Source organism: Oncorhynchus keta, chromosome 33 (assembly GCF_023373465.1).
Source record: "Oncorhynchus keta strain PuntledgeMale-10-30-2019 chromosome 33, Oket_V2, whole genome shotgun sequence".
Lineage (NCBI taxonomy): Eukaryota > Metazoa > Chordata > Actinopteri > Salmoniformes > Salmonidae > Oncorhynchus > Oncorhynchus keta.
This window is the reverse complement of record NC_068453.1, coordinates 9,146,034-9,162,602: the sequence shown is the minus strand read 5'-3', so window position 1 is coordinate 9,162,602 and position 16,569 is coordinate 9,146,034. Positions and strand designations below refer to the sequence as shown.

The window sequence follows — 16,569 nt, the reverse complement described above, 5'->3', positions numbered from 1 at the left end:
TTTAACAAAAACAGAGTCCTTTAATGTAAACACAGGGAAGACATAGGTCCTCTTCAGGTGTAGATAATGGAAAAATAGACAACCCGCAGAGAGGGCGACAAAATGAAACAAAAAGTCCTTCTGATAATTACAAAAGAGCCCCCTTCTTAGCAGCAGAGGAGAATAGCTGGGTTAGCGGCGACAGGCTGCAGGTCTCTCTGGGTAGGCGCGGGTCGTAGAGGAACAGTGGTACCTGATCTCACGTAGCATCAGATGAACTGGACACAGTACAAACGATAAGACAGTTAGCTGAGTACAGGATGCACTTGCCAGGCAGATTCCGACAGGACAAGGATGAAGCAAACGAGACGATAGTTTGTTTCTGGCATGAGAAACTCAAATGAGAATCTGACAAAGAAAGAAGCAGGAACAGAGAGAGAAATAGAGACCTAATCAGAGGGAAAAAGGGAACAGGTGGGAAAAGGGTGAACGAGGTAGTTAGAGGAGATGAGGAACAGCTGGAGGAGGAGAGAAAGAGAAGGTAACCTAATACGACCAGCAGAGGGAGACAGAGTGAAGAGAAAGAACAGGAACAAGACATAATATGACAAGACATGACAAACCCACTGTTCCCAGGCCGTCATTGAAAATAAGAATATGTTCTTAACTGACTTGCCTGGTTAAATAAAGGTAAAATAAAATAAATAAATAAACACACCATCTGCCTGTTAGAGGAATTTAATTCCTATATGTTAATTAACCAATTAAATTGTAACAAATTGTAACACACTTTGTCCGTTTCTAAGAATTTGTAAGGTTATTATTTGTATAAAATAGACAAAGATCAGTAGTGTTTATTTCCTGAGAGCTCTGGTCATAATACCATGTACACGTGGTTTATATACCTCAAATTTCGTAATAAATGTCTATCCCCCTCTCCTATACAATGGCAATATAGTTCACAAGCCTTCTCACATTGTATGCCACCTGTTAAACAATATACTACAAGCCCAAGGTCTCTCTCCTCCCTGGGTAGGGACAGAATGTCCTGTAAGGAACACAGTATTCCAGCCAGTCTGACGATAGCTCCATTCGTTTATACCAAGGAACAGAAAGTCATTGTTCTAATTCTTGACAAAAACTACACACCTTATATTCAGTGTTATGATTATAATAAGATTCATACATTCCTACAGTAACAGAGTAGTATTCTGTTTAGTTATAATTCTGAACTGAATGTATACATAATTGAGTCATTAGTCATAAAAATATCATAACACCCTATGACTAAATATTATACATCCAATCACACCTCTATTTTTATTAACCTGTTAAGTCGACCCTCTACTTTTTCGAACATTCTGTTAAAAATCGCACAACATTTCAGCGCCCTGCTACTCAGGCCAGGAATATAGTATATGCATATGATAGTATGTGTGGATAGAAAACACTCAGACGTTTATAAAACTGGTTAAATCACGGCTGTGACTATAACAGAACATGCGTTTCATCGAAAAGTGCAGGAATATCTGATCACTGAAAATGGAAAAAAATATCCATCCGCGACTTCAAGGAATTGTTCAAAGTGAATCGAATTAAATGAGGCCGAGGTTGCAGTGCCTAGCAGCTTCCACACGTTGTCTAGAGTCTTGTCATTTGATTCGCAATTGATTCTTGGTCTAACTGAATCAAGGGAATCGATTCCCTCCGGTCTCCGACCGGATGTTTTGGTCGAGCTCTCTGAAAGACATTTTTTCGAAACAGACACCTATAGAATTGACATCGCCTCCTGATGAATTTTATCGCTTATTAACGTGTACTAATACCTAAAGTTGCATTACAAAAGTATTTCGAAGTGTTTTGTGAAAGTTTATTATGAAACGCTATTTTTTTCCGTTTATCACACAGTCTTCATAGATCGATATCTAGGCTATATATGGACCGATTTAATCGAAAAAAAGACCCAATAGTGATTATGGGACATCTAGGATTGCCAACAAAGAAGATGGTCAAAGGTAATGAATGTTTTATATTTTATTTGTGCGGTTTGTGTAGCGACGACTATGCTAATTATTTTGTTTACGTCCCCTGCGGGTCTTTTGGGGTGTTACATGCTATCAGATAATAGCTTCTCATGCTTTCCCTGAAAAGCATTTTAAAAATCTGACTTGTTGCCTGGATTCACAACGAGTGTAGCTTTAATTCAATACCCTGCATGTGTATTTTAATGAACGTTTGAGTTTTAACTAATACTATTAGCATTTAGCGTAGCGCATTTGCATTTCCAGAGCTCTAGATGGGACGCCTGCGTGCCAGGTAGGACCAAGAGGTTAAAATATTAAAAAGCAAACATCTATTTTTATTAGAACTATCTCTTGTTATCCAAAAACATCCTAACAAATACCAACATATGTATTAAATTGACTGTTCCAGGCCTACATCTGAATCATAACTCTTCTTATCAGGATATTTGTTATAATCTTCATCAAAGAAACAGTGTAAACATCAAAACAAGAAACAAACTAAAATCCCTAAACATCAAAAATGGTCTCATCCAACTTAGGCTCCTCGTATGTGAAGGAACCGGATCCATCCGCTAGGTCTGGGGGCATGTATTCATCATTGTATTCATTCATTGTATCTCAACATCTGTTGTGTCATCGATTTCTCCAGAGTCCTAGAAATGAGACCTCTCACGCAATGAATAAGACAACAGCTGCACAAAACTAACACAGTCACACAGTTGAAAGTTGCCCACAGCACAGTTATCATGACATTTTTCCATTTTCCAAACATACTGTCAAACCAATTAGTCAGAGAAGTATCCACCCCAGAGTTTTCTGCCAACTCGTGAGCTAGGATGGTTAAACCAGCCAGGGCCTTGGTCACTGATCTGTCCGGAGCTGTGTTATTTGGGATGAACGTACAGCACATTTTACCGAATATCACGCAGCCTCTACCTTTTCTGGCAACAACATATCTAATGCGATTCTGTTCTGCCAAGAAATCAGGCTGGTTGCTTCGGTCTGCTCTGCCAATCCTTTTATGGCATCTCTGGTATAATTGATGAAGCGTTGTTGATTATAATATATATAATTAATCCAGTCCACATTCTTATTGAGAGTGGACCACCAGAAAATGCTTGACTCTAATCCAGCTAGGATCTGATTTCTTGCTTTGAACTCGTCTGGCACCCCCCGTGGAACCCCAATGTTATCAATATATACTATATCGTCAAAAGACCCAGATGGAGAACTTCTTTTCTCCCGTTTGGCCAACACCGTATCATGGTGTTGAATGAGGGTCAAAGGCATTCCCAAATGCACAAGAGCGCATAGGCCTGTCCAATTTGTAGGTAAATTTGGCCATAACGTCATTCCCCCACACAACTACCAGATGTCCGCCCTGGGCCTCTTTATTTTACTGAAATCCCTAGAGCTCAGCCAGCCTGTCAGATCGCTCATAGTCCCATCAGTGGTAACATTCTCTGTCCTATTGCAGGTGCTAACTTCCCCTACATATCTTCCATAGGTGTTGTACCTGGCCCCACAGTAATAATCTCCTCTTGCCACAGTAAAGGGTGGGAGCCTAGATCTAAGGGTACATGTGGATACAAATAGTGCAGATCAGAGCATCTGTCATTATCTGGCATTCCTGCTTTCATGAGCAGCTTTACCATACAGGCCATACCCCTATGTGAATGAACTTCATTAAGCGGAAAAGGGATAGTTGTCAACTGAGGTTTAGCTGTGGCACAGGCATAACATTCTTCTTTAGCTACTGATCTGGCCATATATTGAATCCATTCCAACCATATGTTGGAATCCCCAAACCCAGTCTCCACCTCTATCACTTCCTCTTGTCTGAACTATTCGTACTGGTCCTTGGCCCTGGGTGTAATCACACTAGGAATGTCCGTTGTGTTAGGCAGATTAACTGAACTCCGGCCAACCATAGCTTACCAGCTCTAACCTCTGCCACCTGGAACGGTACCATAGTATCATTTGAAAACTGGTCGAAACCAACATACCATAACCCGAGATCCTGGGTCTTTACCGTTTTAATGGTAATTCGTACCTTTATTCAATATTTCCCCTGCAATATTTCCCCTGGAACACAGTCAGAAACTCCCACCTTTACTAGATTCCATGTGCTCCCAAATTGGGTGTGTGGGTTTACATAGCCATCCCTCTCAGTGTGAGCTATGACCGGATTCCATGAATTACACAGTGATTTACACAAATACCTTCCATAGAGACCCATGGTGGTAACCATGCCCCTGTTTCTCCACTGAGCTGCAAATACATGGACAGTGTTAAAAGCATAAGCACTATCAGTATGTATCGTAATGCATTTACCCTTTCCCAATTCACAAGCCCTGGTAAGGGCAACAATTTCAGCTTGTTGAGCAGAGTTATTTCAGCATCTGGCAAAGGCAGATCAGTTAGATCTGGTCTGGGGAGAACTACTTTCTCCATCTCCGCTACACAATCATGGGGACACCCATCGGTGGCTATCGGAATTAGGGTGGAGGGGTTCAAGGTAGTACATCGCTCAATTGTTAGATCTGGCATATTTAACAGAATAATCATACAAGACAAGTGTCTAGCTGGTGACATGTACGGCATTTTATGTTCTAATAACAAGATTGAGACGGCATGTGGTACCCTCAAAGTCAAATCATGGTAAAGTACTACAGAGGCTGAGTCTTCCACAGCCCGTCCTACAGCAAACACAGGGGCATTGCTTGCGCCACCTGATCAATAATAGGCCACCAGCCTATTCTTCCCTCCGTGTCTCTAAGTCAACATTGATGTCATGAACCCCTCCCTGCAATCCACAGTCTGTGTGAATACACGGTCATACCTAGGGAATGCCAGAACAGTGTCAGATATCAATAGCTGTTTAATAGCCACAAACTGTTTCTCCGCTTCTCTTGTCCATACAATTTTGTCTTTTGCTGTCATAGCCTTACCATAGATCAAATCACTAAGTAACCCTGTATGCAATGGAAAGTGTGGGACCCACGCCCTACAATAGTTAATCATTCCCAAGAAACTCATCATCTGCTTTTTGATAAGTGGTTTGGGTGCTTCTAGAATGGCTGTCTTTCTGGTTGAATTAAGTGTTCTCCCTTCCTGGGTTATGGTGTGTCCTAAATAGATAACTTGTTCCTGCCAGAGCTGTAACTTCCTCTTATTAACTTTGTGACCTTGGTCTGCTAGGAAGAGGAACAGAGTAAGAGTATTCGCTTTACAGGCCTCCTGTGAGGAATTTGACAGCAGAATATCATCAACATGTATTAATATTTGGCTCCCCCGGGGAGGGTCGAATTTTCCAAGATTTCTAGTAATTGCCTGACTATAGATTATAGGACTTTCCAAATAACCTTGAGCCAAATGGCTATACGTCCATTTTTGGCCTAAAAAGGTGATCCCGAACCACCCCTGGCTGTCTGGGTGTATCGGAATACTAAAGAAAGCATTAGCAAGGTCTATCACAGTAAAGTAAGCATTCTCAGACTTCAGTTGGTTTAACAGAGTGTGCGGGTCTGGTAAACAAGATGTTCTTGGTATCACACTGTTATTGACCCCCTGTAGGTCCATTACCATTCTCCAGTCAGTGCTAGGGAACACCTTCTTTACTGAAAAAGAGGAGTTACAGAACGCTTCACCCCCTGGTATGATAACCCCTCCCTTTCTCAGCTGTTCAAAAGTAGGTGTTAACCCTTTAACTGCTTCTGGCTTTAATGGGTACTGTTTTTGGTAAGGTATATAATTTGATTTTGGAACTACTTGCACCGGAGTTACTCCTTTAATTAAGCCTACATCAGCGGGACCCTGAGACCACAAATATCTGGGTATCTCTTTTAAATCATCCTCCTGTTCTATGGTTAACAGGTACTCTGCCTCTCAGAAATCCCCCCCATTCTCACTCATGTGCACTGTGGGTGTACAGTTAGCTCTCCAGTTCAGTTTGCGTCTATCTGTCTGTGGACGTTCTATGTTGCAAACCTCCCTCCCCTGTTTACCCAGTCTGTTAGTCTTTTCACCTTTGGGTAGGGACAGAATGTCCTGTAAGGAACACAGTATTCCAGCCGGTCTGACGATAGCTCCATTCGTTTATACCAAGGAACAGAAAGTCATTGTTCTAATTCTTGACTAAAACTACACACATTATATTCAGTATTATGATTATAATAAGATTCATACATTCCTACAGTAACAGAGTAGTATTCTGTTTAGTTAAATCAAAATCAAATCAAATTTATTTATATAGCCCTTCGTACATCAGCTGATATCTCATAGTGATGTACAGAAACCCAGCCTAAAACCCCAAACAGCAAGCAATGCAGGTGTAGAAGCACGGTGGCTAGGAACAACTCCCTAGAAAGTCCAAAACCTAGAGAGGAACCAGGCTATGTTGGGTGGCCAGTCCTCTTCTGGCTGTGCTGGGTGAAGATTATAACAGAACATGGCCAAGATGTTCAAATGTTCATAAATGACCAGCATGGTCAAATAATAATAAGGCAGAACAGTTGAAACTGGAGCAGCAGCACGGCCAGGTGGACTGGGGACAGCAAGGAGTCATCATGTCAGGTAGTCCTGAGGCATGGTCCTAGGGCTCAGGTCCTCTGAGAGAGAAAAAGAAAGAGATAAAGAGAGAATTAGAGAGAGCACACTTAAATTCACACAGGACACCGAATAGGACAGGAGAAGTACTCCAGATATAACAAACAGACCCTAGCCCCCCGACACAAACTACTGCAGAATAAATACTGGAGGCTGAGACAGGAGGGGTCAGGAGACACTGTGGCCCCATCCAATGACACCCCTGGACAGTTATAATTCCAAGCTGAATGTATACATAATTTAGTCATTATACATAAAAATCTCATAACACTGCCCGATACAGTTGAAACCGGGATTAATCCGTGAAGAGCACACTTCTCCAGCGTGGCCATCGAAGGTGAGCATTTGACCACTGAAGTTGGGACGATGCCAAACTGCAGTTAGGTCAAGACCCTGGAGAGGACGACGAGCTCACAGATGAGCTTCCCTGAGACGGTTTCTGACAGTTTATTCGGTTGAGCAAATCCACAATTTCATCAGCTGTCCGTCCGGGTGGCTGGTCTCAGATGATCCCGCAGGTGAAAAAGCTGGATGTGAATCTGAATTCTGTAAAATGATGTTGGAGCCGGCTTATTGGAGAGAAATGAACATTACATTTTCTTGCAACAGATCTGGTGGACATTTCTGCAGTCATCATGCCAATTGCACGCTCCATTAAAACTTGAGACATCTTGCCAGGCATGTGTCTATGGAATAGCCTTCCCTTGGAGATCAAGCAAATAAAAAGTAAAAATAGCTTTAAAAAGCAGGCAAACTTTTTCATTTGGCAAGGTAGTCTAAGTAAGGGAAACCACTCCATTGCCCCTTGTGCCCCTTCTGCCTGTCCGGTGTATTTATTTGAAGGATCGGTATGTGCAATTAATAGATTGTTTTAATGTGAAATGAATATGGTTGATTTAGGGTTAGCGAGAAGTGTATTGAATAGTGCCACTTTTTAGGATGTCAATATAAATTAATGAATTTATGGTTGTTTGTCATTTTGTCTTGTCTTTTAATCATGTGTTATCGTTTTTACCATCAAGGTGTCACGTTCATCACGTTCTGACCTTAGTTCTTTTGTTATGTCTTTGTTTTTGGTTGGTCAGGGCGTGAGTTTGGGTTTGGTTTTGTGTTTGTCCTGGTATGGTTCTCAATCAGAGGCAGGTGTCGTTCATTGTCTCTGATTGAGAATCATATTTGGGTTGCCTTTTCCCACCTGTGTTTTGTGGGTGAATAATTTCTGTTTAGTGTTTTTCGTCACCTTACAGAACTGTTTCAGTTTCGTTTCATTCTCTATGTTATTTTTGTTTAGTGTTCTGAGTTGAAATAAAATCAACATGAACACACTGTCACGAATCCCGCTTCCTGAGTCTGTTTGCCTGTGTTTCTGTCCTGGAGTGTGTTTCCGGTGTCCTGGAACGCACCCTGTCTGGTTGCCGGGCAATGTAGCCAGTTGGGAGTTCTGATTACCCGCACCTGTATCCCATCAGCTATCTGCACACCTGGTCCTGATCATCATCTCTCCTCTTCATAAGCCCGGACCTGACATCCATTCCCTGCTGGATCGTTAGCCATGAACAGTATGTTGTGCCAGAGTATCAGCCTCAAGTTGGATAGAATTCCATTTTTTTTTTTTACGTATTGTTTGCCTTAAACTTACCTCCGTTTGTTCTGTTTTCAGTTACTCACCCGGATCATTTACCCCATTCCCGCCTGGTCGTCGGAGGATTCCGCTACCCCATTGGATCCACCTATTTACTCCCATCAACTCACCACCGCTGCCCGCTACGCCACCTGGATATATCTACCCATTCACATTCACTTGTAAATAAATACTCACCTTCTTCCTACTCTCCTTGTCCTGGTCTGCTTCTGGGTTCGATTTTGAAAGAATGTGACACACATACCACGCTGCGCATTGGTCTGATATTTCCTACTCGTCATCAGATGAAGAAGAAAACTGTTACACGAGGACCACTTTGGAAATAAGCGTTTTAATTCATACTTTCAAGTGATAACCTCTGGGTCCACATTGTACATGTTGTATATGTATGTTGCCCAAAATAAATTCAATTTAATTCCATTCAAGGACATTAGATATTGAGATGAACTGGTTTTAGAGTATTTACATGGTGCATAGGAAGTGTAGTGTACTGTTTTTTAAATTATATTTCTCTATATATGAATTACAAACCAGCCTTTAACTAGTTAAATCCTGTTTCTAGTCTATTAGCTTCAATGTGTAACCATTGATGTCCCAGGACCAAGGTTGGTAAACACTGTTGAAGTGTATAATTGTAATACATACAGTTGAAGTCAGAAGTTTACATACACCTTATACAAATACATTTAAACTCAGTTTTTCACAATTCCTGACATTTAATCCAAGTACAAATTCCTTGTCTTAGGTCAGTTAGGATCACCACTTTATAAGAATGTGAAATGTCAGAATAATAGTAGAGAGTGATTTATTTCAGCTTTTATTTCTTTCATCACATTCCCAGGGGGTCAGAAGTTTACATTCACTCAATTAGTATTTGGTAGCATTGCTTTTAAATGGTTTGACTTGGGTCAAACGTTTTGGGTAGCCTTCCACAAGCTTCCCACAATAAGTTGGGTGAATTTTGGCCCATTCCTCCTGACAGAGCAGGATGTTTGTCAGGTTTGTTGGCCTCCTTGCTCGCACAAGCTTTTTCAGTTCTGCCCACAAATTTTCTATGGGATTGAAGCCAGGGCTTTGTGATGGCTACTTCAATACCTTGACTGTGTTGTCCTTAAGCCATTTGTCACAACTTTGGAAGTATGATTGGGGTCATTGTCCATTTGGAAGATCCATTTGCGACCAAGCTTTAACTCCCTGACTGATGTCTTGAGATATTGCTTCAATATATCCACATAATTTATCCACATAATTTTCAATCCTCATGATGCTATCTAGTTTGTGAGGTGCACCAGTCAGTCCTGTAGCAAAGCACCCCCACAACATGATGCTGCCAACCCCGTGCTTCACATGATGGTCATTATGGCCAAACAGTTCTATCATCAAACCAGAGGACATTTCTCCAAAAAGTCCAATCTTTGTCCCCATGTGCAGTTGCAAACCGTAATCTCGCTTTTTTCTGGCAGTTTTGGGGCAATGGCTTCTTTCTATCTGAGCAGCCTTTCAGGTTCTGTCGATATAAGACTCGTTTTACTGTGGATATCGATACGTTTGTACCTGTTTTCTCCAGCATATTCACAAGGTCCTTTGCTGTTGTTCTGGGATTGATTTGCACTTTTCGCACCAAAGTACATTCATATCTAGGAGACAGAAGGCGTACTTGCGTACTATTTTTGTACAGATGAACATGGTACCTTCAGGGTTTGGAAATTGCTCCTAAGGATGAACCAGACTTATGGAGGTCTACAATTGTTTTTCTGAGGTCTTGGCTGATTTATTTTGATTTTCCTATGATGTCAAGCAAAGAGGCACTGAGTTTGAAGGTATGCCTTGAAATACATCTACAGGTACACCTCCAATTGACTCAAATTATGTCAATTAGCCTATCAGAAGCTTCTAAAGCCATGACATAATTTCATGGAATGTTCAAAGCTGTTTAAAGGCACAGTCAACTAAGTGTATGTAAACTTCTGACCCACTGGAATTGCGATACAGTGAATTATAAGTGAAAAAATCTGTCTGTAAACAATTATTGGAAAAATTACTTGTGTCATGCACAAAGTTGATGTCCTAACTGACTTGACAAAACTATAGTTTGTTAACAAAAATGTGTGGAGTGGTTGAAAAACAAGTTTGAATGACTCCAACATAGGTGTATGTAAACTTCCGACTTCAATTGTACATGCTGGCACAGCATCATTCAAAGACTGGAATTTGATAACCCTGGTATTGGATATGACTGAAAAATAATCTTAAAGACATTCATACCTGAACTGCACCTTTATTTGCCAAGGTAGAGTACATGATCAATGAATATATTAAATGTACAGACTACAATGTAGGGATCTCATGCATGGTAATTACTACATGTATAAACAACCTGCATCCTTGACACAAAGTTATATTATATTCTACTCAATCCATAGGCTTCATTAATGTCATTCAGACTGTTTTGAAGTTGATACAACTGGCTATGAGAGCTGAGGTTCATAGCTAGGTTCTGAACTAATATGTATACCAAACGTTTGGGTTCATACACAGATCGGCAAGATAGCTAGCTACACATCCATAGGCATACAGGTATTTTTATCCTCCACTGCACAATAAGCAAGAACATACACTCAATTTGCAGTAAATGCTTTAGCTAGCTAGATTCTTTACATCCACTGTTTCACAAGACGATAGCCTGGTTTGCTGGTTGTTTCAGGTGTCCCTAAAACATGAAACAACCAGAATGACAATTTCATACTCATGTCACAACACCCATAAAGCTAACCAGCTAACTGGCTAGTCAGCTAGCTTGATAAATCGTAATTTTTGTAAATTAACTTTATGATAAAACAAATATGTATAATCATTTGTCTCTACATTAACTAACATATTCCTGTCAACTGTAAATGTTTTGCATGATTCGTTATGACATTATAATCACTTCCATTTGCTTCGATTCTAGTATTTTTGTCACCCTCAACTTTGTGAGCAGTGCCGCACGGACTTTGAACTTTCCTGCACAAGCAAAGTTGTCTCCTCGTACCTAGCTATATAAAGCGGTTACCTATGTCAGCATGTCTCTCTGACTGTTGTCATTATCGAATAACTCAGTGTAAGTAAATTTGGACACGAAGTTTGAAGCGAATGTGACTCGTTAGCCAATTCATTCTGTCGCCAAACAGTTTTCACAGGTTAAAGCCAGAACAAATGGAATGTCAATCCCACCATCTTTACCAATATGCGGTTGTTTCTGTCTTGTCTTTTACTACAGGTGTTTGTCCACCATGGTTGGGACTTTCCCGCTTCTATCAGTGCAGCCAATGCGGGGGCTCGTGGATGAGAAGATCCAGGTAGTTGTGAGGAATTTACCTCCAGCGCTCTCGGTGACACTGCATTCCCTTCATCACTCTGAGGATAATGACTTTTGGGAGGCATTCGGCCATTACACCAGCGACGGCCAAGGCATGGTGACAGGTAGGTTTGTGACCGCCGACCGGGCTTACAGACCGTGTTCTTGGATGTAGCCGTGGCCTAACTTCTGTATGAAATCCCATACTCTTCTTTAATTCAATTACACGTTGTCCTGGTGGTCGCCAATAAGATCAGCACGCGCTGAAACATGAGATGCTGGCGGCTGGCCAATATTTTTGCCTGCTAGTTTGCCTTCTATTGTCATGAAGTTAGTACAATATCACTGTACAACACAGCAAACCTTGAGTAAAAGATAGCAAAATAGATGTTATTAAAATCAATATGGTTGTTTGTAGCTCCCTCCAGTAACCACGAGCAAAACAGTTCCTTGATTTTAACTGGTGGTTTTATTCTGTAGTTTTAGTCATAATTATCACCTTCGTGAGAACTATAAAGTAAATGAAAATACAGTTAGGCACACTCTTAAAATGTTCTTGTTTTATGACTTATTAGCTTGACACAACTCTGATGTGCATGGGGCGGTAGGGTAGCCTAGTGGTTAGAGTGTTGGACTAGGAACTGAAAGCTTGCAAGTTAACCCACTGTTCCTAGGCAGTCATTGAAAATAAGAATTTGTTCTTAACTGACTTGCCTAGTTAAATAAAGGTAAAAAAAAAAAAAAAAAACATACATAAAACCAGTTTAGCCAGAGATCTAACCATATCAGATTAAACACATAAACAAAGGAAAAATACCTTGTTGGCTGCTTATTGTAGAAGGGAGGATATCCCAAACTTCACACGTCTTATTCCTGTCATGAATTCACGCTTCATCCTTAACTTCTTACGGTATAGAGGGCAGCATTTTCACTTTTGGATAAATAGCATGCCCAATTTCAACTTTCTGCTACTCATGCAGGAATTATAACGTTACCATCCTATTATAACGTTACCATCCTAACATACACACTTCAACCGTTACGAACTACACCCGAACACTGTGTGGGATTGCCTCACCCCAAAAGTGTGTTGCTACGATAATAATCCCCGTTACAACAGTTCTTAGCCACGTAGTTCCGTTTGTTTTACAGTTTCCCCGCATAGCGAACACGTAAACAATTCAAACAAAAAACAACGACAAAGACTGACAGGTTAGTTGTCAGTTACAGTCATGCAGTGGACCTGTAGTCAGAAGTAGTATAATTATTCAAATGCAACACACGTTGAAAGGTGTGACCAAAGTTGGTCAACATCTTGGCAATAGTGTTCCACTAGAACAAGTTCAAAACAACTGTGAACTTTGATATTGGAAATATTCGACTTCAGTGTGTTCAAGGCAACTGGGCTGAGCTCCGACTAGGAAAAATAAAAAAAAATTAAACTGTCAATCAAATTCCAAATCAGGAACTCGGCCTCTTTCTTAAACTCTAACTTTCATACCTGAAGATCACTGACATCATTATTCGTTTTTTTCTGAGTTGTTTTGAAAGCACCATTCAATGTGTTTGAGAATTTTTAAAAAAAGTAATCGTTGTTCTTTACTGGCTTGCCTAGTTAAATATATTATTGTTTACAATGACGACCTACACCGGTAAAACCCGGATGGCACCAGGCCAATTGTGCACTGCTCTATGGGATCCCAATCACAGCTGCTTGTAATACGGCCTGGAATTGATCTAGAGTGTCTGTAGTGATGCTTCTAGCACTGAGATGCAGTGCCTTAGACTGCTGCGCCACTCGGGAGCCCCAGTTGACAGACTGACAACTCTTAAAAACGAGCTCTGACTACAAAAAAAATAGTTTTGAATGGTCATCCAAAGTCCAAGTCAGGAACTCCAGCCTCTTTCTCTTTTCTGTTGTTTATGTAGTTGCTAAGGATGCCAGTCTTGGAGGAACATATGAAGGAGCAGAGCCCATGGGTCTACTGTGGAGCATGCAGCCTGTTCCAGGCAGTCGGACAGGCCTCAGGTAATACACCAATGCAATTCAATATTTGCGGTCAATTTTACATAGGATAAACGCATCATTTAGGGTGACCGGGCCCGGCTAGACAAGTCAAATAAACTCTCTCTGTCTCTCAGGTTGAGAAAGATGGATGTCCTCACTCCTATGGTGGTACACATCTCTGTGTACAGTGGGCACATGACTGAGGGCTTCAGCAAGCAGTCTCCTCTAGCGACCGTTGTCACAGAACGATGGTACATGGCACCGGGTGTGTGCAGAATTGACATCAGGGAACATGGAGTCCGAGGGACCCTCTTTTTACCTCCAGGTCCTGGACCCTTCCCTGGGGTGTTGGATATGTGGGGAGGGGGTGGGGGGCTGGTGGAGTACCGCTCTGGCCTCCTGGCGTCACACGGTTTTGTTTCCATGGCGCTAGAGTACCTTTCCCATGACAAGAACAGAACCTCAGACATCGAATCAAAAACCTACTTTAAGGTGATTCTCATACTCTGTGTGTGTGCCTACATGCTTGTGCTTGTCTTAATGTTCAGAAACGGCCCTGAGAGGGCAGAGTCCTCCTGTGACCCATTATCCAGACTCACTGTTATATTACATCACCTCACGTTATATTACATCACATCCGCTACATTGGATCCTACATTGTAGCCTTATCACTTGAACTTGAGCTCCATCTCTTTGTTATGTAGAAAGCGTTCAGGATTGTGCAGGAGCACCCCCTGGTGATGAAGGACAGAGTTGCTCTGTTTGGTCTCTCCTTAGGCGCGTCAGTCGCCCTCAACTTGGCAGCCTACTCCAAAGACATCAGCGTGAGCCTCTCCCTCCCACTCTCCTCTTTTTCCTCCAGATTGGAGCTTTGTATTTATAGAGTGAATTCAGATTCAGTCATCTTTAATGTCCCAACCCTGACCATGTGCATATGAGTTTGTTTCGTGTGTAAACAATAAATACTGTGTGTATTCCAGCCCAGATGCTGTGTGTGTATCAGTGGGAGTCACATCCACCGGGTCAACCAGGCTTTCAGCAAATTGTTTAGAAAGATGAACAAGTGAGTGGTGTGTGGCTGAAAAATAAACCCAAATCTGTTCAAAGTGAAGGTGTAGGTACCGTGAAGTGAAGGTACCGTGATTATCGTGAAGTGAAGGTACCGTGATTATGAAGCTTGTGACATTCAGCCCAAATGAAGAAAAAGAGACTAAAAACATAATTATTTATTGCCAGGGATAGGTATAAGATCCGATTTGATGAAGAGGGCCGTCTGGTCGCGAGAGACATCATTCTGCCTATCCCAACCGACCTTGGAGAGAAAGTGGATGTAAGTCAACACACACAAACACACACAGTGGGTTTGTTTACTCATTGCTGTGTCTTCTGACAGATGGGGAGGATAAAGTGTCCATTGATGTTGGTCGTCGGGGAGGATGATCAGAACTTGGCGACAGTGGAGTCTGCCAAGGACGTGAGTACACACACAAACATGATTACAAGCTTCCTATGAAATCCATCATTTTCATTGACGCTGAATATTACCTCTAACTTCTGACTTGCAGATGACCCAGATGATGCGTGCAGCGGGTAACGAGCACCTGCTGACCATTCTACAATACCCTGATGCTGGACACCTCATTGAGCCGCCCTACACACCCCACTTCAGAGCCAGCAACTTCATGGTGCAGCAAACACGACAGAAAGGTACTGTACACACAACTTACACCTATAGTATACACACCTGAACTAAGATATATATATATAAACCAATTCTTTACTTCCAATGTAACTAATGATTGTGTATGTGTTGCAGTGATGGTGTTGTGGGGAGGGTACACCAAGCCGCATGCCGATGCTCAGGAAGACTGTTGGGAGAAGATCCTTAGCTTCCTACGGCAACACCTCTACCCCAGTCCCGACTCTGTCCCTGAGGCCAAGCTGTGATGTCACACCCGGGGAGCATCAAGGGCCTAGTATGATTGACTAAGCTATAACTGTTCAAATAAATGAACACTTAAAATATGATAAAGTCTAAGCCTTTGGGGGGGATGGGAGGGTTCTACTAAGCTGTCATGGAATTGTTTTAGTCATACCATAGATAATTTAGCTATTTGATTTAGAATTGTAGGACTCCTAAGCCAGGTGTATGCTACACGATTTTGGCCCCAATTTAGCTCTCCCAGACAAGTTTTTGAAATTGAAGACCAAATCCCCATGTCATTGCCTACCCGAGGCGTTTGGCCGTCACAGCGCTCATTTAATGTGAGCGGGTAAAATACACAATCTGAGGGCTACAAATCTCATCTTTGAGCAGTCCCAGACGTCCCAATATTTTCAAAATGTTTTGAGAACGGGTGATCAGCAATAGCCAATGAGAGCTCGCCAGAGAAGAAACCAGTGAGATGATGATATTTCTCATCCCCCAGAATGTGAGCTACTACTACTACTACTACTACTACTACTACTACTATTACTACTACTACTCAAAGTATGCGTTTTACTTGCCTTTAACAAAAGCGTCAAATCGTTGAAGTTCACAAGCAAAGTTATTCAATTCAAAATGCTAGATATTTCAAGTCAGTATGGCAAGCGTGAATGTCTGACTGAAAACGTTTGAGGCTGCTTTGAGCCACTGCTCGTTGTAGCTATGTTAACAATCTAATCACATAATTATTTTCGCGAGACAGCGTGGTATCGAAAATCCTAACGACCAAGTGAAGTATCTTGTAGTGTGTGATCCCTCTCTCCTTCCATCCCTCCTTCTCCCTCCACAGTATCCATCTCTCCTTCCATCCCTCCTTCTCCCTCCAGACTATCCCTCTCTCCTTCCATCCCTCCATCTCCCTCCAGACTATCCCTTTCTCCTTCCATCCCTCTGTCTCCCTCCACATTATCCCTCTCTCCTTCCATCCCTCCTTCTCCCTCCACACTATCCCTCTCTCCTTCCATCCCTCCTTCTCCCTCCACA

At 41.8% G+C, this 16,569-nt stretch overlaps 1 protein-coding gene and 1 long non-coding RNA gene across 2 annotated transcripts; one reads left to right on the top strand and one right to left on the bottom strand.

The window, feature by feature from the left end:
• Nucleotides 1-12,806, bottom strand: LOC127914597 (uncharacterized). Its single transcript, XR_008088977.1, has 2 exons — nt 12,408-12,806; nt 1-6,613 (listed from the first exon to the last, which is right to left on the bottom strand). It is a non-coding gene; the product is annotated as an uncharacterized LOC127914597 (long non-coding RNA).
• A 420-nt stretch (nt 12,807-13,226) lies between these two features.
• LOC118365927 (peroxisomal succinyl-coenzyme A thioesterase-like) lies at nt 13,227-15,545 on the top strand. Its single transcript, XM_035748223.2, has 9 exons — nt 13,227-13,242; nt 13,520-13,619; nt 13,733-14,090; nt 14,303-14,422; nt 14,579-14,661; nt 14,835-14,928; nt 14,992-15,072; nt 15,164-15,305; nt 15,415-15,545. The coding sequence occupies exons 1-9, from the start codon at nt 13,227-13,229 to the stop codon at nt 15,543-15,545; spliced, it is 1,125 nt and encodes a 374-aa protein (XP_035604116.2).
• The last annotated feature ends 1,024 nt before the right edge of the window (nt 15,546-16,569 follow it).